We start from the raw sequence: 24,514 nt of genomic DNA, 5'->3' as shown, positions 1-24,514 counted from the left end.
TTGACAGTAAGCGAACTGATGTCAAAAATTGCATGCAGAAGGAAAACTTGTATTTATTCGAAAAGATCGTTAATAATTCATTCATTCAAGCCATTTTTATTTAAATATTATTCGAATAATCGTGATTTCCTTCTTTAGGCATTCGAATCGTTTCGTTCCAACATCTATTTTTGTTCTACTGTACCTTGCTATATTGCAGATTAATCGGTCCGTCATAGGGGTTAACAGTCCGAATGAGATTTGGTACCAGTCGTATCGTATGAAGACCGGCATTACTATCACTAAACTACCGGTGATACTATGAACATTACATCAACTAAAAGTATGTTCTTCCATTATGTGTATATAAGCGCAGCTAAGATAAAACTCGAACATCCATCAAATTAAAATAAAATAGTTTCGTTTGTTTATTGACAACATTAAAACACGATTCCCTAATCTTCATATAAATTACAAACTGGTGTCCATCTGGTAAAAATTTACTTAAAATCAGTACCTATTGTACAATTTCTACCGTTTTGTACGCTCATTTCGTTTTCATCAACAAAAATACATAGCGTGTCTCACATGCGCACGTGCAAACACGTTTGGCAGTCTCTGAGTTGTATGCAAAAGTTTAAAAAATGCCGTTTCAGTAGCTTAATAATGTGTTTAGCATTATGCGTGCTACGGCGTGATGGCGCGTTTAAATTATATCACAACGTTATTTTAGCCAGCACATTACGTTTTCGTTCCTAACCAACAGTACATGAGCATATACGTTCGATGAGTAACAGTGTACACGGTAAGATTTTGCATTTACCACTGAACCAAACCCATTTGCGAATTGAAAACACAGTTGCAGTGGTTAATAAATTAGCTACCTATGGAGATGTTGCAAAATGATGCAACCATTAATATCAATCAATCGAACGGTTTCAACTATTCCTACCTAGAGCTTGGTTTCGTGGCGTACCATACCATTCTTGGTGCCGTACATCCGGAAACGGGTCGGTCGTGCGACTCCTCCATTTCCAGCCGCTCCAGGGTGATACGGTGGCAAACCAGCGCCTACCGCTTCCACACCACTAATCAGATCGAAACTGTGTACCGCTCCTGGTTTGCCGGTCAATCCTACCGAATTACTGCCGTCACTGCCTGAAAGTAGTGCCGGCATTGCCGGACTGCTTCGATCACCACCGCCCGATAGGTTGTAACCGTTCGTGAGCGGAACAGCTGGATGGGGAAGCTGTGGGTGGAGATTTTGAGGTGTCGCATTTAATGTTTGCCGGACACTGTTCACTGGTGGTATCGTTTGTCCATTCGCAAGCAGCAGCGTACCGCTTGGAGATCCACCAGAACCACCTGCATACATCAGTGCCATCGCAGCACCGATTGGTGGCTGGGTTTGAGCAACACTTTTATTTAGATTGTTCATCCTCTGGCGAGGGAGTGGTTGTTGAAGGAGATGCTGCTGTTGCTGCTGTTGCTGCAACACTGATCCATGATGTCCGTTGGTGAGGTTTGTGCAAGGTGTTGCGTTCTTCACTCGTCGCTGCGAGCTTGACGACAGGTTGGACAGTCGCTCCGACTCATTATCATCTCCACTGTCCACATCACCATCGCTGCTGTTGGTGCTGGCGATAAAGTGCTCATTTTTCACCTTACGACCCTTGTTTCGTCGATAGTACTTAAACTCGCGTGGCAATGTGTACGAACGGGGTAATGAGACCTGAAACGAAAAATGTCCACAAGTGGTTAATTTTGATATCTTGCTTTTTAGTACAACGGAAACACGCTCGTGTTGATCATGCTACCTACCTGACTATCAATGTCCGAAGGTATCCGGTGATGTCCATTATGTCCATCGTCACATCCAGAGTTATCCAAATTCTCATCACCACTGCTCTCCATCGGTTGATCGCGTTCCGTTTCTTGTAATCTGTAGGTGAGTGAGTGATAATGACCTTAGCAATTCATACATTATTGACCCCCAAACCGACTCACCTGAAGTTGGCCGCCTCTCGCGCCACCCAATCGAAGTAAATCCGCGAGTTCTCTAGATAGTGTGGAGCGAGCAGTATTTCCGGCGTTTTGGCACGTTGCATATTCTGACGCTTGGTGTTGTTAAGATTGTTGATCACACCCGATGTCCCGCTGCTACCAACCCCAACGGTACCGCCTGCAGTTCCTCCCGCGCCACCCACACTCGCCACTATGGCTGCCATCGTTGCGGTCGTCGTGGTTCGTCCCGATTTGTTGCTACTGTTCGTATTGTTCGCACTTCCGCTAGCGGATCCCGATTGAACCGGTGTGGTTGGTGTGCCCCGGCTGTCCAGCTTGCTTCTCGGTGGCGGTACGACGTTGTACGGGAAGGGGAGATTTTCTGCCCCAGCATTTTCGGTGCTACTGTACGTGCCGGACACTTGCCGGGGGTGATTCGCATCGGTGTACAGTCGTCCGTGCGCATCGTACAGGATGGCCCGGTTCGATTGAGCAATCTCCGTCGTGCGCGGACTTATCGAGGGTGCCCGCACACCCGACCCACCACCATTTCCACTCGTAGCACCATTTATCAACCCAGCCGGTGTGCTGGCTGCGGCGTCTGCATACAGATTCACGAAATTACCCCGATAGTTCTCTGCGAATGGATTGCGCGGGATGTTGTTGGGCAGAATCTTCGAGCGGGGCATTACCTGGCGAGTTAGCGAGTTACTTTCGGTGGCCGAGATTTGTGACGAGATGGGTGACATGTTTCTATTCCCGGGACCTACCACCGGTCCCACCGGTACCGATGATGGTTGTCCACCGGTATCAACCAATCCACCACCCGTGCCACCAGCGGCAGCACCTTTCAGGTTAACCAACGCGGATATATTGATCCCGTTCAGTCCGAAACTGTTGTAGATCGGATCGTAGTTGCTGTTAAACTTGTTCAAACTGTTCACATCGTCCAGATTAGCCGCTAGCAGTAGGTTCAAATCGTTGAACGACTTGTTCGCCACGATTTCCGCCATGTCCGGGCTAGACGTACGCCACTCGATCGGATCGAGATCAATGTGCTTCTTGGCGCGTGGTATCGGTTGCCTCGGAAGCGTTGTTTTGCCATCGTCGCCGGAACTGAGCGTACCGGTACCGCCGGGACCACCCAGCTTACCCTGCTTGATCTCCTCCTCGATGATCTTCAGCTCGGCTAGCTGTTTCTGTTTCTTCTCCTGCAACTTTTGCTGGATATTAACACGTGACCCAACGCTACTACCCTCATTCTCACTCGAGCCGCCGGTATGTGAACGGGGTAGCGGCCGTCTCCAGAACGGTATCGCCATTGGGCCCATATATTGTTGCTGTTGTTGTTGCTGCTGCTGTTGTTGCTGTTGCTGCAGGAGCTGTTGCTGTTGTGCCTGCTGTTGTTGCTGTTGTTGTTGATGGGATAGCAATGGTTGTTGCTGTAGATACTTTTGTTGGTGGTGCTGCTGTTGCAACTGTTGTTGCACAGGATGCTGCTGTGGTTGTTGATGTGCCTGATGGTGTAGAAATTGGTTCGATACATTCTGATGATCGTTTACGCCGTTACCGGTCGAGTTTTGCGAAGCAATTGCCAGGTTCGGTGGTGGCACAAATGTTGTTGGTTTTTTCTTTTTCCTCTTCGTGGCCGCATTTACCGGGTTCGAGAAGCGGCAGTTAAACACACCCGGTATGGCATGTGGATACTTTTGCCCACCGCCACCATTCATGCCACCACCGCTCAGTCCTCCGTGAAGGCCTCCAACTCCCTTGCAACCACCTCCACCAGCATTGCCCATCCCATCGAGCCCATTCTCATGGCCGGCCAGACAGCGACAACCATCGGTTCCACAGTGACCGGTACATTTCTCCGAAACGCGTCCACCCGCTTCGTAGCCGAGACGCCTCACGTGAAAGTAGCGATAGTAAACAACCATAAAGAAGAGTCCGGCGGCAAAGCTACACAAAACCGACAGCGGCACTAGGTACCATCCCTCGGGCCGATTCGGCCACACACCAACCATCCACAGGCATACGAGCAGACAGTTCTCCGCAAACATGACCACGTAAAATGTAAGCTGAAGCAGAGGAAATGGATCAGTATCACCAAGAATACCTCAGAGATCATTTATCGATTAGTTACCATTTTTTGCCGATGCCTCACTTCTTGCAGATTGATGTAGGCGAAGATGTACACGAACGCGATCAATCCTCCGAGCGTTGTCTTCTTTAGCCGCGAGATCCGTTCACCGTGGAACACATTTTTCGGTGAAATTAACCACAGAAACATTGAAAACCAATGCAGTACTGCAAAAGACAAATGTAATTGTAATCAAACCGAGCTATGGACAATCGTTTCTCCATGGCTCACTTACTTATCACCAAAAACACCCAATGGCTGTACACGGATGCATAAACTGTGAGTGAGATGACACGCGATATTACCGTCCCCAGTCGCCACAGAAACTGAAAGATCACCCCCAGCCAGGTCAGCACGAGCCGGTGCACATTCTGCAGACGAACGTTCTTGCTGAAGCTGGCCAGCGCCCAGCAAACGCTAAACAATGACAGCGTCGCCGAGACCATGTTAAGATCGCGAAAAGTTTTCTGCTGCTGTTCGACCAAATTGGTCTGCTGGACGAGCGCCGTGCTGACCGGCAGATGATGATGGTGGCCGAGTGTTTTCAGCTTCAATGTTGCCGCCAGTTGCGCTTCGCTCTGCAGCGTCACGAGCACGTACAGCTGAAGCAGCAGCATGGGAGCCGCCTCGCAAAAAGCGTGCACCAGCCGCAACATGCAGAGATCGCGTACCTCATGCTTGACGTGGCGCAGATCAACCGGTACGAACAGTTTCGCGTATCGCCACAGCACACCGAGCTGGGTGACGTGCAACGCAAGCACAATATAGCGGCTGTACTCGGACGTGCGCGAACCCGTCCCGGGTCTGCCATCGGTGTCTTCCGTCCTGCCGCCGACACCCGGTCCGTTGGCCGCGCTGAGACTGTTTGGTTTTTTCTTCTTTTTCTCCAGACTGCCGCTGGTACTGCCCGGTGGGTTAGCACCCGTTTCTGCGTCCTGTGAACTAGGCGGACCGGTGGTCGATGTTGTAGCATTGCGGATTTTTCGCTTATTCAAATACCACCGAATGGACACGATCTGTGGGTGAATGTGTGAAGAAGATTGGAAGCATTTAAAATACTGTATGAAGAACGAACAAAACGCTCACGTATTTCGAATCAAAAACGTACCTGAGAAATTACGAGCGAAAACGTCACGATCACAATGACCGCGGCAAAGTAGGCGAACTTTTGACGCTCGTACAGCGCGTAGCCCAACACCACATCAAACACGACGTCACAAAAGTAACCGGCTAGCGAGATCACATTAAACAGCACATCACAGAGGGGCAGAAATTCCGTCATGGTTTATTTGATTTTGTTTTTTTCTCCCGCCTGGCCCCAGATCGATCGGGCCCGTTGGATTAGGGCAATACACTGCAATACCTTCCAACTTGTGCTTTATGGAATTTGATTCATCGAATCGACAAATTAGGGATCTGCAAGTACAAAAAAAAAACAATTAAGAAATGAAGGAAATTTAAAAAGCTATTAACTACAACAACATTCACACACTATTAAGGCGAAAGCCATCTATTCGCTTGAGTGGCATACATGTATGTTCTCATATTCCATTGAAATAATGGATTTATATCACGTCTAATTTGGCATGCACGTCATGTTCAGTTGCGTACTTAAGAACACAACAATTTACCGATCATACCAGATACACACCGTACAGGAACAACAAGAGCAATTCCCACGAGTATAACGGATTGCAAATGCAGATAAAAAAAAATCCGCGATTTGTTGAAATTAACTTGAAAGCTAAAAACATTTTTATTTCAAATATGCTTTATCAAACCTTTTTATGCTATATACATTCATACTTATATGAAAAAACACATAAAAGAACATAAAAGCGCTAAAAATATGTTTTATCACTGCAAACAGGTCATGCGCATTCAGGAGACCTAAACGCAATCAAAAGACTTCAACCAGCGACGAACCCACTTTAATAGAATATCATACAGATTGATCAATATAGAGCGATTTCCTAAGTATTTTTGATGCACTTAAGTATGATATCAAACTTTGAATAATCAAATAACATATTATTGCTTCTGCAATATTCTACAGTCAAAAGACTTCACTAAGCGACGAACCCGCTATAATAGAAAATCGCGCAGAAAAACAATTTTACCATGGTTTACCAAGAGTTTAGCTAACACTTAAGCACGTCACATAACCTTTATGTTTTAATAACGTGTTTTAACTTACTGCTGATCGTGCATTCAACTCATTTCGTTCAAAAGACTTCAACGCAATCAAAAGACTTCAACAAGCGACGAACCTGTACTAATAGAATGGCGCACAGATTAACCATTTTACAGAGGTTTTCCAGGTGTTTTTGCCGCGTTTAAGTACGATAACATATTTTAATTCGCCTAATTACACATTCTAACTTACTACGGATCGTGCTACGCGCACAAGAGACGCTACGATCGCTATCAAAGCATACGGTAATAATTAAACAGTGTGAAGAAAGAAAGTTAGTGAACATCACTTTTCCCGGCATGTTCCACGGCTCATGTGTGACATGCAAAGGAGGATAGCAAAGGGAAATATAAAACCGCACGCGCATTGAAATCGGAATCGGTTGTAGCGGTGGTTCGCCCGTTCCTGCACACACTTCATTTACATTTCATTGAATGCAAATTAAACGATACCGGTCGACCAACGGAGATGAGGTTCACGGTGGTGTTGATGACGCAGTGATGGGAAAGACGTAGGGAAATTTTAACAGAAAAAAACGATCAAACTTTATTGCGTATGAGACGTTGTCGCGTATCCGCGGCTAACCCATGAATCTATCGGACCCACCGGATACAACCCGTGAAACGCGAATCGATTTCCGGCGAACGATTGATTTGTTGGGTGTGCTTTCATTTCCCTGAATAGTTCACGAATTAGGTGCGTTTGTGCGTGTGTGTATTATGATCTTATTGAATATTAAAAAAAAAACACTAACCTTGCTGTTTTCTATCCTTCTGGAAGTGTGTTATATCGTCGTTTACTATCCTTTTAAATACCTTCGTTCGGAGGTTAGACCAAGCTCTATCGATCGATATTTTTTCACTAGAGCAACCTTATCACTACTCCGTATGAGTTTATTAGCACTTTTGACACACAACGATGACACTTTCTTGTACTTAAATTCAATTTTTTGTACAATACACTAACTACACTTAAACGAACTAATAATGTTGCCACTGTACCGGAAGGGCAATGGCACGACGACCCGTTGGCTCGGTTGTTTCCGTGTGTCAAACTGGCGGCGAAACGATGGTTCATGATCAATCGATTACTTCGACATTTTGTTCCCTGCAACCTATCATTAGCCGTTCGAGGAACAGCTAAATTCGCTTCAATTGCACCTTAATTTGTTTCGCGATAAGTAATTATCGTAACGATCGACGACGACGAACCGCACCGTATGATCGATGTTGCATTCTTCGCCATTCGGAAACTATTCCCGTTCGTTCCATGAAATGGGCCAGGGAAGGCTAAGCACAAGCAGGAGACAAAAGGGAATGATTGCGTCCACTTTTCCGGACCACACTGTGCAGCAATGTTGCAAAACGTACAGCCAAAAATCTGATCGTCCTCATGCACAGGGATTTTAAAGAGACATTTTTCTTCCACTGTTCCGGTTTGTTTGTTCGGTGCCCGTTTCACTACTATTTCACACACGCAAGCACCAGCCAGTCCATCGAACGCGATTCTTCGTCGTTCACTGCGGGGCCATAAGCGGACGGAATTCAGGAATTCCAACAATTTCACATAAACAAACGGTTTTTCTGCACCAATACCATCTCGCGGTACGACGAAAGCATTTCTTCGTACCCACACACACACACACATACACACACTCGCTCCTCACATACACTCCACAAATGCTACATGCCAAGAAGCGATTTGGTTGCCCTCACGCACACAATCCCATAACCTATATGGTTGGATGCTTTGCCAAAGGAAGAGGGAAAGTCTTCAGCCGATCATACTCTTCGCATTGTTTAATTTCGACATATCTTGTACGCAATGTGACACTTCACTCGACTGATCGATAAATCAACCGATCAAAATCTGCTCCTTACGACGAGCTCGCAATGCCAGCAGCTTGCCTTGGGCGCGGAACCCAATTGACGTGTTTCGTGTCGATGGCTGCGATGCTCTGCGGGGCCTGCCCACGACATCCAATCCAATCGACCAATCGAAAGCGGGATGAAGTAACGAGAGTAGCGCTCCCCGGGATGGAAGGAATGTTAAGATGATTGCACATTCGTTCAACAGCACACTTTAACCTTTAAACTCTAGCACCCGATTTTGCTTCCATCACCACACACTTTACACTGCGTATCATTTCAACTATCAAGCAGTAAAATGCAAATGGTTTTGTGTTTCATCACCGATTAAAATATTATTCTTTCTGGCGATGGGGATGAAGTTCCATCATTACTGCCACCTTCTGTGATTGCTCGCTCGTACCCTTTTCTCTACCTTCACTTTGTGGGCTGAAATGTAGCTTTGCTGGCCACTGTGCTACCCAGTCCACTCAAGGATGGTCTTTTTTTTGTAACCCCCGCCTGCTATGCACTTAATCTGCATCCGAGTTGTACAGGACGATCAGCACGGGCCTCTACTCAGCATCCGATCGATCTCTCATCTGTTAAGTCACGAGAGGAACAGTCGGTTCGCGTCGAAATCGGACCATATGTGGGTAATATTTTCGAACTTCTATTTTCAAAATGTACCTGCGCGGTTTCGAACAAAGCGTGTGCAGATTTATGTTGTACAGTAATGCCGTAAAGAGGTAAGCTCAATCATTAAATACATTTTGAAACTTAACATACATATAGGTAATTTGCGATACAAGAAACACAAATAATAAATAAAATTATTTAATTTTTGCAACTCGAACAACTCTCGAGTTTCGAACATGTTTTGACAGTTGCGTAGGAATTGACATTCATTTGTTTATAACTTTCCGAGAAAAGAAATTTCGTTTCGCCACTGTGGTGCTACGCGTAGAAAATCGCAACGAAATAAGCGCTCCCAGGTTTGTTATCACAAAATGGATTAAAAATCAACTTCAAACTAACCGTGCTAATGATAATAGCAACAATGAAAGCTCTTAACATTATATCTGTTATTTGTTCGTAGTTTTGCTTCTCCCTGCCGAATAACAAAAAAAAAAAAACGAAAGTATCCTGTCTGCTTGGCGGTAGAACAATTACGTACGGTGTTAACGTGAATGAAACGGCTGCTATCGGTATTTATCGATCATCGACTGCTCAAAACCTTTAGCCGCCATTTCTGCAACCGGTGGCGTAGGTTCGGCGATGTCCCGGCTGGCTGCTGGCCGATAGCGAACAAAATGAATCAGTCGGCTGCTCAAAACGGTCAGTTCAGCCGTTGCCTTAATCAGAATGTCAACTACGATACGCATCGTCGCTGGGAACCGGTCCGAGGGAATGGAAACAATAGTTCAAAGGGTTACAAACCAAAAAACTCCTCGAATTTGTGCGCCAGGGAACGGGTCGAGTTTACGCTGATGAGCTACAACATATTGGCGCAAGATTTGCTCAATTCTCATGTCGCACTTTACAATGAGCACGATCCGCAGGCGCTTCCGTGGAAGCAGCGCTCTAAAAGACTGATGGCAGAGATAGACACCGTCAAGCCGGATATACTTTGCGTACAGGAACTGCAGGAGTCTCATGCCGATTCGTTTTGCACAGGGTTGAAGCAGGATTACGGCATGCTGTACAAAAAGCGAACGGGTGGTGACAAAACGGACGGCTGTGCACTGTTTTATCGGCGCGATCTATTCGATCTCGTCACTCACCATAAAGTAGAATTTTACCAACCCAACGTTAATGTAAGTACTTTGTGCGGCACATGCGATGTATCGAACTGACAGGTTTAATTGTTTCCTTCTCAGAAATTGAACCGGGAAAATGTAGCTATTATAGCAAAACTGTCGCTGAAAGCAAACCCACGAGCCAGGCTCATCGTTTCAACTACCCACCTTCTTTACAATCCGAAGCGGCAGGACGTTCGGTTAGCCCAGGTGCAGGTTCTGTTGGCCGAAATAGACCGTCTTGCGTTTAGTGGCACGATGCCAAACGGAATACCCCGGTACGATCCCATCATATTGTGCGGTGATTTCAACCTGCAGCCGTTCACTGCACCGTACGAGTTGCTGACCAAAGGGTACTTGCGCTACGACCGGCTGGAATCGCGCTCACTCAAACCAGCAACTTCCCAGCGACACGGTTACAATGAAAAGCTTGGCAAATATTTCCTTCCGCCGGCACTGGGAATTACCGACCAGTGTCAGCACAATGCGTTACGTGACCGGGAGAAAGCTCACCCTGGTCAGATTCCACCTTCGCACATGACAAAGGTAATCGGGAGCATCGCTATTAAACGTCAACTAGTGCTAGCTTTATTTTATTTCAGCTTCACAATTCAAACCATCGCCATGATAAATCGGCTACGAATGGTTCGGAAACCAGTGCGCCGGATTTATCCCCGTCCAAGCCTGGCACGCGTAGCGATTTTTCTTCCGGTTCGCTGAGCCACCGTTTTGTGCTAAACTCCGCCTACCATCATTATGGACCTGAAGCGGAAGAACGACAACAGGCGACGACGTTTCATTACGAATGGGTCACGGTTGACTATCTGTTCTACACGCCGTACCGCTCGGTGGCGGAATGTAATCGTACACTGCCCAACTGGAATCTGGAGCTGCTGAAAATCTACTCGTTGCCAACCGTGCAGCAGTGCTGTTGGGAGATTGGCTACATACCAAACAAGCTGTACGGTTCCGATCACTTTTCGTTGGCCGGTCGCTTTTTGCTTACCATTCCCAAAGACGAACAGTGAGCAATGGGACCGGGTGTTACATTTGGTACGAATTTAATAGACAAGAATTGACAAAGTTTACGACCATTATTATCGTTAAATGTTAAAGAAAGGAGATGGTTTCACCATGTTGTCTACATTATCCGAAGAATGATTGTTAATGCAAATGCATAAAAGAATTCGAATTCACTATAGAAAGAAATCTCTCTAATAATATAAGATCGGCTTGTCCCATTCGTAGAAGAGATAGTTGGAAACCATCAGAGATGATACTGAAACAGAAAATTAACCACTAATCACATCTTAAATATGCGGTAGATCCTAGAGAAGCTGACGGAGCAACAGTTCCACTCTTTCAATCACTTCATCGACTTCGCAACGCAATGAGCTTCTTTGGATTTCTGACCAAACTTAGCATATTAGTACAAACGACAATGGTTAACGTCTCATGCCCTGGTTATGGTGGATGGAAAACTTTCAGAGTCTCTGCTAACACCAAGGGTCTGTTTCAAGGAGATGAGTTAGCTTGTCTACTGTTTAATCTAGAAACTACGAGGACCATAAGGCAATCGTGATCCTGACACATGTTGACCGTATAGACGTCATTGGTTTACAGGTCTCCTAGAGGCGTTAATCTTCGTTTTGGAGATTAGCGAGTCCAAAATCATTGGTACCACCAGTGATCTTGCTAACGAATTCTGACTAACGCAGGGGCGACGTACAGATAGGTGATCACACTTTGGAAGTCGTCCAATATTTCACCTATCTTGGGTCAAAAGTCTGCACAGAAAACAGCATTGATGTTGAGATACGGGCTAGGATGCTGGCTACTACTCTACTCAAAACACGTGTCACAACGAACGAAGCTGGCATTATATAAAAGGCATGGCCATTTGGCCCCGTGAACCGTGAACACGAATTAGAAAAAAAGAAGAAGAAAGAGTAAGAAAAGCATAAAGGCATCATTTATTTTCAGTCCCTGGTACATCGTTTTCTTTATAATGCACTGGATTGGTGTGATAATTGTAACGGCAAAAGCCGAAAAGAATACTGCTGTGAGCTTATATGCTCGATTGTAATTCGCTCCAACTGTCCGGAATGTTTGTTGCTTGCTTCCACCGGTCCTAGAATACCGTTCGACATTCATCAGCTTCGTCAGCACGCTCGATCTGTTCTCCGTTGGCGTTGTATCATAAATTGTGCGTATCATCACTAGCGGTCGATGTTACCATTACCTCCCGGTTTTCGTACGCCCAGAACTTGTGGAACTCAATCAGTATGGAAACGACCGTCTCTCCATGACCGCAGCTTATCAGATCCTTCAGCGTGATACGGGTCGGATCAGTCGGTTTAACCATGTCGAAAATTTCATCCTTGACATCGTCAAAGTTTATAGGTTCGGCCCGGTGGGCGGATAATTCCTCCTGTATGCCCTTGAAAAAATAGTTCAGCGTAAATGCGGTCAGATAGCCCTTATGTTCGACGTCCAGGATGCGAAACAGGTAGTGCAAACTTTGCGGCTCGGAGCGATTCTCGAGCGCCAGCACAAAGTCGAGATATGTCTTGTAGTCCATCTCACCGTCGTATGTAAGACATTCGGCAAACACACGCTCGAGAAAGATGGGCGTTAGTGTGCCCGATCCGTACCCTATCAGTTCCTTCTTGCTTAGCATCCCGTTGTGATCTTTGTCGAGGTTAAGATAGTGCCCATACACAGACAGTGCCGACGGTGCTGAGAACCAGTTCAACTCCTGTGCATCCTTCGGAATTTCTTCATCGCGCAGTTCGAGCAGATCGTCCAGAAAGCTGCACGTTAGTACGTCCCGTATCCGAATGCGGCCGGTGCGCAATGGGTCGAGAAAGAAGAAAAACTTGCGCACCGTCGTGCAAACGTAGAAACTATGGAACGACTTTTCCAGCCCTTCCAACTGCGGAAAGGTCGGTATCAACTCCAGAATGTAAGACTCCATGTCGGACTCGCTCAAGAAACCCTGGCCAGTGTAGTCGTACAGCGAGAGACCGATTCGCGTCTGCTGCAACCAAACCTTGCGCATTGTGTAGTTAAACAGCGAGATCACACTGATCTTGCCCGGATTACTGCTCGAAGCCAACAGCCGTGCAAATGTTGTCGCTGTAAGATATCGGCAAAATTTCTCCCCTGCAATTATGCCCACCTTGCAGTAGTTCTCGTAGTTGATGTACTGCTCCTCACCCACCAACGGTGGCGAATGGTGCTTCTCCAGTAAACTCCACAGTAGCTTAAACTCGCCATTATCGAGTAGCTCCTTGCTACGCTTCTGGAGAAACAGTGTCCGTGCTTCTTCGCGCAACTTTTGCGCTAGCGAGTCCGCGCTCTTCGGCAGCTCGAAGTGAAACCGGGGAATGTAACGGTACGTGTCGGCAGTGGAATCATCGGTTTGCGTTTGCGTCTGTCGTAGATCTGGCGATTTATTGCCCCCACTGCTGGTTGCCTGTTCGGTTCGAAACTTTTGAAAAAGTATATCCTCAATTTCATCGGCCGCCTTTGCAGGATACTGCTGGTGTAGATCTTGAATGGAAAAGCTGGCTTTATAATCATTACATACACTATCTCAACAGCAATCTTACCACTTTGTTTGCTTTTGTCCAGATTAGCCAACAGTTTTTCACGGAAATTACTCATTTTGTATGAAAATGTTGTGCTGGAATGTTTGCTGTGTGTGCGGTTGCATCTTGAATTGTTTGCAAACAAAAATCGCATAGCAACGGACGCAAAAACGGTACGGCTAGTTGCGTGTGTGCACTGTGGGTATGTCGAGGATCATTGAGAAATGACAGCAATGGGTTTGAAAATAATTTCACACTTCCTTTTTCATTTTACCAGCTATAGAATCGTTATTATACAAATGTTTAAATAGTTTACTATTTGTTGCGCTATAAAAATGATGCAAAAAAATAGATTTAAGCAAAAACAGCAACTGTCAACATTTTTTCACAGGGCGCCACTCTTCTTGATATGCCACTCTTCGTGATTCAGGCCGTATTATTTTTCATCAATAAGTTTGAGGAATTAGTCGAAGTGGTTGTTTCATGTATTATTTAAATGTGCTTATAAAGTTTCCATCACGATAAAAAGCATCATGTTCCCGCGCATGCTTAGGACGTTTGATTAGTGCTTACTGTCCCGACTCGTTCGCGAAGTGTTATAGACCTGCTGTTCGGACGTAAGTAATACACAATATAAGATGTTTTACGCACGTTACACTACCATCATGCATCCGGTAGTGTTCGCATTAGTATTCATAACGTATTAGTACAGGCGATCACACATCATCACGATTGCAGGCGTTTTCTTCTATCACGTTCATTATCTATCACCAGGTTTTATCTGTTGCCGAATTTTTATTACAAAACTTGCCTGTTTTGGAAACGTATTACGTACACCGATAGGAGGAGACGCAAGGGTTACGCGATACGGTCTTATCTTTTCTTCTGCTCTACTTCAGGTTGCCATGAGTCATTGATTAGGCCAATCGATTTGGTGGCTGTCGTTTTCGGTTTGTCCAGGCTTTTGCGCTTGATTCTAGCGTATGGCCCAACCGCCGGATCGGTAACAAAATCGTACAGTACCCGCACCCAGGAGGTGTGCTGCGGCATCGTTTCGTAGTACTCAGGTGCGATCTTCTTTAGGTCCGGCAAACGGCTGCCTGGGATGGCCGGAAAATCATGATGTTCGTTGTGGTACCCGACGTTAAACGTAATCCAGTTGAGCGGTCCATAGTACGAGTACGTTTCAAATCCTTTCGCAAACATGTAATGCTCGGCAATAAAGTGTCCGGCGACCGGATGCAGCCCCATGGCCAGTACCGACCCGATCAGCAAGTAAGCCATCATACGCCATCCGAACACGAGCACGACCAGCGCGTTAAACGTTAACTGTACCGCGGTGTTGATCATTTCCAGCCTCGTCACCGGTAACGGATTCACGAACAAGGGCCGAAGTCCGTAGAAGAACGGCTGCAGGCAAACCCAGATGAACTTGCCGAAGGTGGTACAGAACAGTTTCGCTTCGAGCAGCGTGGGCACATCCGGATCGAGATCGTCGTCCGCCAGGTGGCGATGGTGCAGGTTGTGATACTTTTTAAACGAAACCGACATCGGCACACCGATGGGCAGATTGCACCACATCCCAAAGTACCGGTTGGCAAGTGGACGTGCGTACCCGAACGCCATGTTGTGCGATATCTCGTGGTTTGCCAGCATTAGCGAGTGATTGATAACACCACCGAAGCAGTAGGCCACCAGCACGATCATGGGCCACGATTGGTTCTGCATCACGTACAGCATCACGATTTGCGTCAGCACCATCGCGGACACGATATACTTAAACTTTGGATCCGGTCCGAACAGTTTCTTGATCTGGGGATACTTTTTCACCATTTCCTGCCTTCGCCAGGTGTGCGGTTGGTCATCGTACACCCACTCGAAATCCGTCCGGGAAACGCGTTGACCCATCTTGTTAGTGGCTTCTCTGCAACAACCGAATTAGTCTGAGACGGTACCCGCCAGAGGTACGCTCCACGCTAATGTTCTAGTTCCGTGGGTGCTAATCCGGGTTACCTTCGCATCACCTGGTGTGTATTTCGGTCGTTTGTTCAGCTCACACTGCGTTGATAATTGATAGTCGGACCGCGGGAACGTATCCATCGATAATGGGTTCGAAGCTTTCCGGTAGGGTGTGTTGATAACATTATTTGCCATCGGCACTTATCTCAAGTGAAGCAGTATAAGCGCGCGCGTATTTGTGTACGGTACGCCCAACGTATCTGTGAGTTCGATAAAAAAAAAGACAGAACCAAACGTTCATCAATCGTATCATGTTTGATATGTTATCGTCCAACCGAAGACCCAAACAAGATATGGGATTAGCTTGCGGAGCAAGTTTAGTGGGACGAAAAGTGTCATGCATATAGGAATACCGTACCTGGATCGGGAAGGAAGGTGATTTTAATATTGTTTGTTCACCTTTTTATTATACGCGTACAATATGAACAAACCGTTACCTGTTTCCTCGTTACGAGGGGGGTTACGATATTTTGAACAATAAACTATGCAAAACCGAATAATTTTCCAAACATTCATTGCCACCACTACTCGGAAGCGTTACATTTACATTTATCTAACGTCCCCGATAAACCGCACGGTTCAGGAGCATCAAAACCGATCACACTTAACAACATTTCATGCTAAAAATGTTGCTACTTCAGTAAACCAAACTTACAGCCTGTTTTGTAGACTTGTTGTTCTCAGCTCCTTGTATCGTTTGACCGATTGCAGGTTACAAGCAACTGTTTAGAGAAACGTGCGTTTGGCCACGTGCAGGAACTCATTCATTGCTCATGCTGCGCTCCGGAGATTCGTCCTCATCTGGAAACTCTGCCGATTCGGGGTGCATCTTTTTAAGGTGCACGTTGAGCAGTGATTTGTAGCGGTACGTTTTTCCACAAAGTGCACATTCAAAAACTATTCCACTGTGGGTAAGTTCATGAATTTTCCTTGCATAGCTGCTTTTAAATCGCTTCGGACATTTGCCGCACGGGTACGGTTGGTCTGTCGAATGGACATTCATGTGAATTTTCAACGCTCGCCTGCAAATGGAACAAATCATATGTGTCACAAAAACGAACCCAAAGTTATAAGTGTTTTATTAGCATACCGGACTTTGAACGATTTGCCGCATGTTTCACATGCCAAGTTTCTAGCGTTCGAATGAGCTCGCCGCATGTGATCGCTTAAGCTTGATTTGTGATTAAATATTCTCGAGCACAAAGTACACGTATACCGATCACCAATGCCATGGCCAGCAACCTGAAACAGTGCAATATGGAGATAAATCAATCAGATTCTATATTCCTTCTCACATTAAGGGAAGATATACCGTCTGCATATTCAATTATTGCATTTTGTTTTATGTTAGTGACTCAATTTTTGATAAAAATCGCTTTTCCAATAACAAAAACATCTCATTTAACACATGAGAAAGTTTATACAAAAAAAATCCTTCAGAAGCTTCTAAGGGGACATTCCCGCTAAAACGACACCACACTTACCATATGCGATGCGTAAGAATTTTTATTGGTGAAACCCCTGCCGCAGATGCCGCATGTTTTGGATATAAGTTTCAGGTGCACACCATGTATATGCTTGACCAGGTTACCTTTACTGGTCATCTTAACCGGACAGTGTGGACAAGCATGTCTCCTTTCATTTGCATGTGAGTCTAAGTGGCCTCTAATGTGTGTAACTAGCTTACCGCACAAATTGCACAATTGCTGTGGATGATACGATTTTCTAGTCCGATGAGTTATAATTTCTCGCACCTGCGGGTTTTCAACTGGGGTGTTTGCTGAATTGAGCTGATTCCAAGTGTCAGTTTTGTTGATTATGCTATTGTTTGAGAAAGCCAAACATTCATATCTAGGCTCATGTTCATCGCTTTCCGAATATTCGCCAATATCGATGTAATTGGCCGAGTAGTTCTCTGCTCGATCGTTCCTTGCTTTCTGGTCTTGAGTTTTCAAGTGGTGATCATTAGCATCATTATCATGTTCCTCTTCTTCTTCTTCTTCATCATCGTCGTCATCAAAAATTTCAATGACTTCCTTTCCTATTTCCTCATCATCTACTTCATCGTCATCAGCTGTGATAACATAATGTAAATCTAGTGGATCGCTTTCTAGTTGCCTTGATGGATGAATTGTCCTTTTGGGCACATTCCTAGCACTGGCCTTAGCTATTTTTAGTAACCGTTCGAAATCTGCATTGTTGTTTAAACAAAACTGAAGAAAATTGGACGCGACTTCCAATTTGTGTGTACAGTCGAAGCACATCGCATAAGATATATTTTCTTGCGTGTTTATCTGCAATTGTAGAACGTGGGTCAGTTAACCGAGCACGGCTCCATCGAAGGTTATTCTTGGCTTACCTTTATACCGGTGAACCGTTCCACGTCTTTTACCGTAAGCGGCAGTATATTTTCGATTGGGCGAAGCTTACTTTCGTCCTGGCACAGACAAAATCGACAAATATTAAGTAATTTTCGCGTCACTGATGCCATACCGAGTGAAGAGTATTTCTACAAATGCAGAAACAAATGAGTCCAAACAAACAGCTGTCAAACAATGCTGCTAAAGACCACAGGGTGACTTTGAAAAATGTAGCATCTAGTGCCATGACAATGAATTAAAACGAGCTGAATTGGTTAGACTTTATTCAGTAATGCTGGTAAAACGCAAAGTCTTTCGCAATGCTATGTTAAGTGTAAAAAGCTAGTCTAATAGAAATGAATAAATATAAGAAATGTGGAACATTCAGCGTCGATCGTACAATCAAATTACAACTGCACCATCTATTGGTCGCGATTCGTACTTACAGTGAACAGAAGGCGAACAAGGAAAATGGTGCATCAGGATGATAGATGGAATTCGACCCTATTCTAGTTTCGTTCAAATTGAACCAACGTACAGGTTGTTTATTAGTCTTCAGTTCTTCCGTGCAATGTTATGCAGTCTATTGAAATGGTCTCTCAAGTAAACAGCGTTCACGAACGTTTTGGAACATGCCTTGCATTCGAATCTTTTCCCCTCACTTTGATGGGTAAGCTGAAAGCACAATGAAATATGAATATGCTGGCGCCTAGCCAACCCCACATACCATCACGCTTACCATATGATATTTGTAGGTTTTATGGTGGATAAAGCCTTTCCCACAGATGGTACATGTTTTCCCTATCATCTTCAAATGTATAGTTTTGATGTGCGATACTAGGTTAGACTAGACTTACAACAAGTTTTGGGGTATTTTTTACCAAGTCTATTTCACAGGTTTCAACCATTGACGAGGCGAATCATTTGACTGAGTTGTGGAACTCAATCGTTACTCATACTGTGCTCCGTAGATTCGTCTTCCTCTGGAAGTTCCACCTTCTCTAGGTGCATGTGTATCTTTCTGATGTGCATGTTGAGCAGTGATTTGTAACGGTATTTTTTCACACAAAGGGCACAGTCGAACGTTATTTCACTATGCGTTAGTTCGTGAGTTTTCATAGCATATTTACTTTTAAACCGTTTGGGACACTTGCTGCACGGGAACGGTTGGTCTGTCGAATGGACTCTCATGTGATAGCGCAGCGTTTGGCTGCAAAGGAAAAATCAAACAATGTATCATAAAAGCAAACGTAAATTAATGGATTGAGCATTCGCATCGGCTTACCGTATTTTAAACAACTTGCCACATATATTACATGCCAAATTCCTAATGTTTGAATGGGCTCTCTGCATGTGTAACTTTAAGCCTGATTTGTGTTTATACATGCTCGAGCACACCGTACACGTATACCGTATACCACTATCATCGTGAACAGTATTCTGTAGTAAAACAATACGCACAAACCGCAGTCAGATTATGCTTTTCAGTTTGCATTAAATGACACTACACTTACCATATGCGCTGTGTAGGAAGTATTGTTGCTGAAACTTTTGTCGCAGATGGAGCACGTTTTTACTTTGACTTTGAGGTGCACGCTCTTTATATGCTTGTCCATATTACTTTTACTGGTCATCCTCAACGGGCAGTGTGGACAAGCATATTTCCTATCATTTGCATGTGACGCTAGGTGGGCTTTTATGTTTGTAATTAGCTTACCGCACAAGTTGCATAATTGCTGGGGAAGAAACGTTTTACTCGTTCGATGAGTTACAATTTCGACCACTTGCGGTTCCTTATCCCGGTTGTTTACTGCATTGAGCTGAGTCCATCCTTCAAACTTGTTTATGCTATTATTTGAAAATGTTGAATATTTATAGTCAGGCTCATATTCATCATTTTCCGAATATTCTCCAATATCGATGTAATTGGCAGAGTAGTTGTCTACTCGATCGTTCCATGCTTTATGGTCTTCAATGTTAGCATCATTAACAGTATCATCTTCTTCATCATGCTTACAATCTTCGCCATCATCGTAAATTTCAACAATAGGCTCTTCTACTTCCTCGTCCTCATTATCATCATCATCTTTGATAACAAAATGTAATTCTAGCGGATCCCTATCTTGGTACGTTGCTGGTTGAACTGTTCTATTAGGCACATTATTAGCACTGGCTTCTACTACCCTTCGCAACTGTTCGAAATCTGCATTGTTGTTTAAACAGAACTGAAGAAAATCGGCTGAGGTTTTCAATTTTTGTGTACAGTCGAAGCATATCGCATAAGATATATTTTCTTGCGTGTTTATCTGCAATTGTAGAACGTGGGTCAGTTAACCGAGCACGGCTGCATCGAAGGTTATTCTTGGCTTACCTTTATACCGGTGAACCGTTCCACGTCTTTTACCGTAAGCGGCAGTATTTTTTCGATTGGGCGAAGCTTACTTTCGTCCTGGCACAGACAAAATCGACAAATATTAAGTAATTTTCGCGTCACTGATGCCATACCGAGTGAAGAGTGTTTCTACAAATGCAGAAACAAATGAGTCCAAACAAACAGCTGTCAAACAATGCTGCTAAAGACCACAGGGTGACTTTGAAAAATGTAGCATCTAGTGCCATGACAATGAATTGAAACGAGCTGAATTGGTTAGACTTTATTCAGTAATGCTGGTAAAACGCAAAGTCTTTCGCAATGCTATGTTAAGTGTAAAAAGCTCGTCTAATAGAAATGATTAAATATAAGAAATGTGGAACATTCAGCGTCGATCGTACAATCAAACTACAACTGCGCCATCTATTGGTCGCGGTTCGTACTTACAGTGAACAGAAGGCGAACAAGGAAAATGGTGCATCAGGATGATAGATGGAATTCGACCCTATTCTAGTTTCGTTCAAATTGAACTCACGTACAGGTTGTTTATTAGTCTTCAGTTCTTCCGTGCAATGTTATGCAGTCTATTGAAATGGTCTCTCAAGTAAACAGCGTTCACGAACGTTTTGGAACATGCCTTGCATTCGAATCTTTTCCCCTCACTTTGATGGGTAAGCTGAAAGCACAATGAAATATGAATATGCTGGCGCCTAGCCAACCCCACATACCATCACGCTTACCATATGATATTTGTAGGTTTTATGGTGGATAAAGCCTTTCCCACAGATGGAACATGTTTTCCCTATCATCTTCAAATGTACAGTTTTGATGTGCGATACTAAGTTGGTTTTATGTTTGAATTTTTTCGAGCAATGGGGACATGTTTCGCCGAAATCCTTCAGATGGTTTACTGTGTGACTTTTCAGATGATTCGTCAATAAACCGCACGTGTCACAAAGATGTTGTTTGCGTTTGCCAGTTGGACGATCTTTTTCAAACCAGTCGTAATCTGTTTTGATCGGATTGGGAGCATCACCGTGCATTATAGCAGGCAGCGGAATATCTCCCTTGCGTTTAACAAAGTGTGACCTCTTGGCTATATTATCGTAAAATGGCCGACCAAAATTATCTGTTCCGGATTCGTCATCACCCGGCAATGATTCACCGAGTTCGATATAGTTAGCGGAGTATGAAAAGTCATCCTCGGCCACGAGCTCTTCACTAACGTTTGGAATTGTGTCTTGCAGATATTCTTGTATGTACTCTTCCTCGTACAAGACTTCCTGGTTACTCTTTGGACTCCATTTGTCGGAATAATATTCCATAGATTCATCATCGAATCTGTCCAAACAATCCGTGTCCGCAACAATATCATCACTTTCTAAATATTCAACAGTCTCATCCCGCGTTGATTCAGCACTGGCAGCCAAGACGGCGCATAGCTCTTGAAAAAGAGCGTCATTACTTAGGCAGGTATTCCGGAAGGTGGCAGAAATTTTCAATTTGTTTGTACATTCCAGACACATTGCGTATGTCCCTGTTTGGTCCGCATTTATCTACGAAATCAAATGCGGAACTTTGAATGGGAGCTAATTGGCTTGGTCGTTTCCAGATATGCATATCTTACCTGTATACCGCTAAAAAGCACTAAATCTTGCATGGTGATTGCAAATTCTGACAAACTTGTTAAAGGAATTAAATATGCTTCGTCCTGGCACAAACAGAAGCGACAAATATTGAACATTTCCTGCGAAGTATTTGCCATCGCGAAACGCAGAAAAATTGTTGACAAACAATGCCGCTCCACCAAATGTCAAATTTTCTTCATCGAACATTTTACACACATACATACACACTTTCTTGCAACTTGTTGATTACCGATCTTAGTTCATCAGCGACTCATCAGCGTGTTTCTCTTGAATAAGAACTCGATAGCGGACGAATTGCACTTGGCTTGGAGGTCGCCAAAATATACATGTTCGAGTTTTAAAAACGTGGGCTATCATCTCATCAGCCCCATCTGATACTCATCCTAAAGAAAGACGATACATCCTATACGGCGAGAAAATCGGTTCAGCCGAAATTATAAATACGACCAACGAACGAAGCTATACTACAAGGTGACATGGTCACCCCAGAGTTTGAATACATCCTGCAGTCCATTGCAGAGTTAATATGTAGATTCTACCTAACCCTAACTAGCGTTAATTAAACCACTGCTGGAATTTGGAACCAACATACATTACATTGAGGCGAACATACATTCAACATTTTCTCAATATATATCTAGAGCAGTGGCGGATTAACCGGTGGGCAGGATAGAGTCTGAAAATGGAATTAGTGAAGGGCTCGAAAGGTCAAACAACAGAACGAATGAAACGAAAGGCCGCCAGTCTCGTTCAACTGTTTTAAATTTTGTTATAGTTATTTTATTTCATTGAATGCCGCTAGGGCTTTACAATACGTTAGAACTTAGGAATAATCCAACCGGATCGATGTGGTCATGACATATTAGGACATATTTCGTGACATAAGAACCCTAATTCAGTTTCGAAAAACGAACTAAATCAACCAAGCAATGGGTCGCTTTGGCCGTGAAGATCGGGGGACGAGAAAACATAGAATAGTCTGTGCTTCACCAAGAAGCAGCCTAGATACTAGGCAATAATCTAGGCAAGTTCAACACGAGATAAAGGTTTTCAAAGCCACAAAAACTGGCAGCTGGGCGAGTCCTAGCAAATGATCAGGCCAGGCAAACTAACCTCACGCACCGGATATGCAGTCAAACAGAGAATAGAGTTATTACAATTAGTCTTTGACTTGTTCGATCACTGTGTTGGATCTGCTTCGTTTCCTAAAATAAAGATTAATATGTTTGGTATTAATATCTGTTTCTAAGATATTGTACATCCATTTTATTTGGAGTTGAAATACAATTACCTGCCGCTGCTTCCTCCAGGGTGTTTTTTTCTAGATTGTGTGGCCGCATTATGAACCCTTTTCATGTGATCCCTCAAGTAAATAGAGTTCTTGAAGGTTTTCGAACAATTCTTGCATTCGAAGGTTTTTCCTTCATCTTGATGAGTAAACTGAAAGTGAAATATATTTCTAACATCTGTTTTCAAATGCCAACCTCTGCCACAAATGTTCATACATACCATGTGATATCTGTACGTTTTGTGGTGAACGAATCCTTTACCGCATATCTCGCACGTTTTCGTAACTGTTTTCAAGTGCACAGTTTGTATATGCTGTGTTATATTGTGTTTTTTCTTGGTTTTTACTGGACAGTGCGGACAACTGAATGTGCCTTCCTCTTCATGATTTTGCATGTGTGATGCAATGCCTGTGGTCAGTACGGCACATATATCACAAAGACGCAGTTTGTTCCTTCTGTATGGCTCTTTAAATCTAGGCCGATGGGCAACCGCCGGGTTTAACTTCATGTCCCAATCATATAGATCATCATATTCTTCTTCGGAAAATACGGTTTCTCCCGGTGGGATGTAATTGGCACAGTACGAAAATACCTCTCCTTCAGCATTGATAGATTGTAACGATTCATCATGCTCCTCAATAACATTGTCATTTTGCGAGAACTCCTCATAACTTTTTGAACTTTCTGGAGAATCATCGATATTCGTGTCTAGGAAATCCAGATCCAAATCGATAGATTCATCACAGCTATCAACTAGTTCCATTTTGTCCTTAATTTCAGTACGCGGTTCGTTAACACTGGCAGACAACACAGCGCATAACTCTTGAAAGTGAGTATCATTGCTTCGACAGGCTTCCCGGAACGCGACAGAGCTTTTCAACTTGGTTGTACATTCCAAGCACATGGCGTATGATGCTATGTTGTCCTCATTTATCTACAAAACCGACAAGACTGGTGAGATACATTGACGAAAGAGACCTACTCCGAACTGTGTACATCTTACCTCTAATCCCGTAACCGCGCTTACATCTTGGAAGGCAAGAGCGAAATCCAATATATCCTCTAGTGGAATCAGTAATGCTTCGTCCTGGCACAAGCAAAACCGACAAATTTGGAACATTTCCTGCGATGCGATCGCCATTCCGAACAGCAGTGGATTGTTGGATGTTGGTAAACACAGATGCGGTAGTCAAAAGCACCAAATGTCATCAGACGGAAAGCCTTCACGCACACAGTGACGATACATTTCAAAAGCGATTCAACGGACACT

At 44.2% G+C, this 24,514-nt stretch overlaps 8 protein-coding genes across 8 annotated transcripts; 1 reads left to right on the top strand and 7 right to left on the bottom strand.

Moving 5' to 3' along the window:
* Positions 1–931: 931 nt before the first annotated feature.
* Positions 932–5,405, bottom strand: LOC128718267 (AF4/FMR2 family member lilli-like). Its single transcript, XM_053811916.1, has 6 exons — positions 5,232–5,405; positions 4,359–5,139; positions 4,127–4,290; positions 1,987–4,061; positions 1,801–1,921; positions 932–1,711 (listed from the first exon to the last, which is right to left on the bottom strand). Exons 1-6 carry the CDS (start codon positions 5,403–5,405, stop codon positions 932–934), a joined length of 4,095 nt encoding a protein of 1,364 aa, XP_053667891.1.
* A 3,949-nt stretch (positions 5,406–9,354) lies between these two features.
* On the top strand, positions 9,355–10,991 carry LOC128708641 (protein angel homolog 2). The gene is made up of 3 exons (XM_053803619.1): positions 9,355–9,981; positions 10,045–10,509; positions 10,566–10,991. Exons 1-3 carry the CDS (start codon positions 9,355–9,357, stop codon positions 10,989–10,991), a joined length of 1,518 nt encoding a protein of 505 aa, XP_053659594.1.
* Positions 10,992–12,160: 1,169 nt separating this feature from the next.
* LOC128709705 (serine/threonine-protein phosphatase 2A regulatory subunit B'' subunit gamma-like) lies at positions 12,161–13,632 on the bottom strand. Its single transcript, XM_053804715.1, has 2 exons — positions 13,578–13,632; positions 12,161–13,518 (listed from the first exon to the last, which is right to left on the bottom strand). The coding sequence occupies exons 1-2, from the start codon at positions 13,630–13,632 to the stop codon at positions 12,161–12,163; spliced, it is 1,413 nt and encodes a 470-aa protein (XP_053660690.1).
* A 797-nt stretch (positions 13,633–14,429) lies between these two features.
* Positions 14,430–15,464, bottom strand: LOC128709706 (sphingolipid delta(4)-desaturase DES1-like). Its single transcript, XM_053804716.1, has one exon. The coding sequence runs from the start codon at positions 15,462–15,464 to the stop codon at positions 14,430–14,432; it is 1,035 nt and encodes a 344-aa protein (XP_053660691.1).
* Positions 15,465–16,335: 871 nt separating this feature from the next.
* On the bottom strand, positions 16,336–18,066 carry LOC128718658 (zinc finger protein 37-like). The gene is made up of 4 exons (XM_053812279.1): positions 17,935–18,066; positions 17,060–17,869; positions 16,666–16,817; positions 16,336–16,597 (listed from the first exon to the last, which is right to left on the bottom strand). The coding sequence occupies exons 1-4, from the start codon at positions 18,064–18,066 to the stop codon at positions 16,336–16,338; spliced, it is 1,356 nt and encodes a 451-aa protein (XP_053668254.1).
* A 424-nt stretch (positions 18,067–18,490) lies between these two features.
* LOC128718657 (zinc finger protein 26-like) lies at positions 18,491–20,438 on the bottom strand. Its single transcript, XM_053812278.1, has 6 exons — positions 20,307–20,438; positions 19,444–20,241; positions 19,221–19,375; positions 18,889–19,145; positions 18,675–18,772; positions 18,491–18,610 (listed from the first exon to the last, which is right to left on the bottom strand). The coding sequence occupies exons 1-6, from the start codon at positions 20,436–20,438 to the stop codon at positions 18,491–18,493; spliced, it is 1,560 nt and encodes a 519-aa protein (XP_053668253.1).
* Positions 20,439–20,862: 424 nt separating this feature from the next.
* LOC128708918 (PR domain zinc finger protein 5-like) lies at positions 20,863–22,071 on the bottom strand. Its single transcript, XM_053803899.1, has 3 exons — positions 21,934–22,071; positions 21,047–21,862; positions 20,863–20,982 (listed from the first exon to the last, which is right to left on the bottom strand). Exons 1-3 carry the CDS (start codon positions 22,069–22,071, stop codon positions 20,863–20,865), a joined length of 1,074 nt encoding a protein of 357 aa, XP_053659874.1.
* Positions 22,072–23,114: 1,043 nt separating this feature from the next.
* On the bottom strand, positions 23,115–24,397 carry LOC128718656 (zinc finger protein 57-like). The gene is made up of 4 exons (XM_053812277.1): positions 24,248–24,397; positions 23,465–24,178; positions 23,247–23,395; positions 23,115–23,160 (listed from the first exon to the last, which is right to left on the bottom strand). The coding sequence occupies exons 1-4, from the start codon at positions 24,383–24,385 to the stop codon at positions 23,115–23,117; spliced, it is 1,047 nt and encodes a 348-aa protein (XP_053668252.1). The 5' UTR covers positions 24,386–24,397.
* Between the last annotated feature and the right edge of the window lie 117 nt (positions 24,398–24,514).

This window comes from Anopheles marshallii, chromosome 2 (assembly GCF_943734725.1).
Source record: "Anopheles marshallii chromosome 2, idAnoMarsDA_429_01, whole genome shotgun sequence".
Classification (NCBI taxonomy): Eukaryota; Metazoa; Arthropoda; class Insecta; order Diptera; family Culicidae; genus Anopheles; species Anopheles marshallii.
This window is presented reverse-complemented; position numbering and strand designations above follow the sequence as displayed.

What these genes read in the sequence shown, in the direction of transcription:
- LOC128718267 (XM_053811916.1), bottom strand. Translation starts at nt 5,405, where the DNA reads ATGACGGAATTTCTGCCCCTCTGTGATGTGCTGTTTAATGTGATCTCG. An exon ending in TTTCGCTCGTAATTTCTCAG is followed by an intron (nt 5,140 to 5,231) that starts GTACGTTTTTGA and finishes ATTCACCCACAG; the next exon opens with ATCGTGTCCATTCGGTGGTA. An exon ending in TTGGGTGTTTTTGGTGATAA is followed by an intron (nt 4,291 to 4,358) that starts GTAAGTGAGCCA and finishes TGTCTTTTGCAG; the next exon opens with TACTGCATTGGTTTTCAATG.
- LOC128708641 (XM_053803619.1), top strand. Translation starts at nt 9,355, where the DNA reads ATGAAACGGCTGCTATCGGTATTTATCGATCATCGACTGCTCAAAACC. An exon ending in TTTACCAACCCAACGTTAAT is followed by an intron (nt 9,982 to 10,044) that starts GTAAGTACTTTG and finishes TTTCCTTCTCAG; the next exon opens with AAATTGAACCGGGAAAATGT. An exon ending in CACCTTCGCACATGACAAAG is followed by an intron (nt 10,510 to 10,565) that starts GTAATCGGGAGC and finishes ATTTTATTTCAG; the next exon opens with CTTCACAATTCAAACCATCG.
- LOC128709705 (XM_053804715.1), bottom strand. Translation starts at nt 13,632, where the DNA reads ATGAGTAATTTCCGTGAAAAACTGTTGGCTAATCTGGACAAAAGCAAA. An exon ending in GGACAAAAGCAAACAAAGTG is followed by an intron (nt 13,519 to 13,577) that starts GTAAGATTGCTG and finishes TTTCCATTCAAG; the next exon opens with ATCTACACCAGCAGTATCCT.
- LOC128709706 (XM_053804716.1), bottom strand. Translation starts at nt 15,464, where the DNA reads ATGGGTCAACGCGTTTCCCGGACGGATTTCGAGTGGGTGTACGATGAC.
- LOC128718658 (XM_053812279.1), bottom strand. Translation starts at nt 18,066, where the DNA reads ATGGCATCAGTGACGCGAAAATTACTTAATATTTGTCGATTTTGTCTG. An exon ending in ATTCTTACGCATCGCATATG is followed by an intron (nt 16,818 to 17,059) that starts GTAAGTGTGGTG and finishes GCACTGTTTCAG; the next exon opens with GTTGCTGGCCATGGCATTGG. An exon ending in GGCAAATCGTTCAAAGTCCG is followed by an intron (nt 16,598 to 16,665) that starts GTATGCTAATAA and finishes TTCCATTTGCAG; the next exon opens with GCGAGCGTTGAAAATTCACA.
- LOC128718657 (XM_053812278.1), bottom strand. Translation starts at nt 20,438, where the DNA reads ATGGCATCAGTGACGCGAAAATTACTTAATATTTGTCGATTTTGTCTG. An exon ending in GGCAAGTTGTTTAAAATACG is followed by an intron (nt 19,146 to 19,220) that starts GTAAGCCGATGC and finishes TTTCCTTTGCAG; the next exon opens with CCAAACGCTGCGCTATCACA. An exon ending in AAACCTACAAATATCATATG is followed by an intron (nt 18,611 to 18,674) that starts GTAAGCGTGATG and finishes TTGTGCTTTCAG; the next exon opens with CTTACCCATCAAAGTGAGGG.
- LOC128708918 (XM_053803899.1), bottom strand. Translation starts at nt 22,071, where the DNA reads ATGGCAAATACTTCGCAGGAAATGTTCAATATTTGTCGCTTCTGTTTG. An exon ending in TGCTTTTTAGCGGTATACAG is followed by an intron (nt 21,863 to 21,933) that starts GTAAGATATGCA and finishes TTGATTTCGTAG; the next exon opens with ATAAATGCGGACCAAACAGG. An exon ending in AAACCTACAAATATCATATG is followed by an intron (nt 20,983 to 21,046) that starts GTAAGCGTGATG and finishes TTGTGCTTTCAG; the next exon opens with CTTACCCATCAAAGTGAGGG.
- LOC128718656 (XM_053812277.1), bottom strand. Translation starts at nt 24,385, where the DNA reads ATGGCGATCGCATCGCAGGAAATGTTCCAAATTTGTCGGTTTTGCTTG. An exon ending in AAACGTACAGATATCACATG is followed by an intron (nt 23,396 to 23,464) that starts GTATGTATGAAC and finishes TTTCACTTTCAG; the next exon opens with TTTACTCATCAAGATGAAGG. An exon ending in CCTGGAGGAAGCAGCGGCAG is followed by an intron (nt 23,161 to 23,246) that starts GTAATTGTATTT and finishes TCTTTATTTTAG; the next exon opens with GAAACGAAGCAGATCCAACA.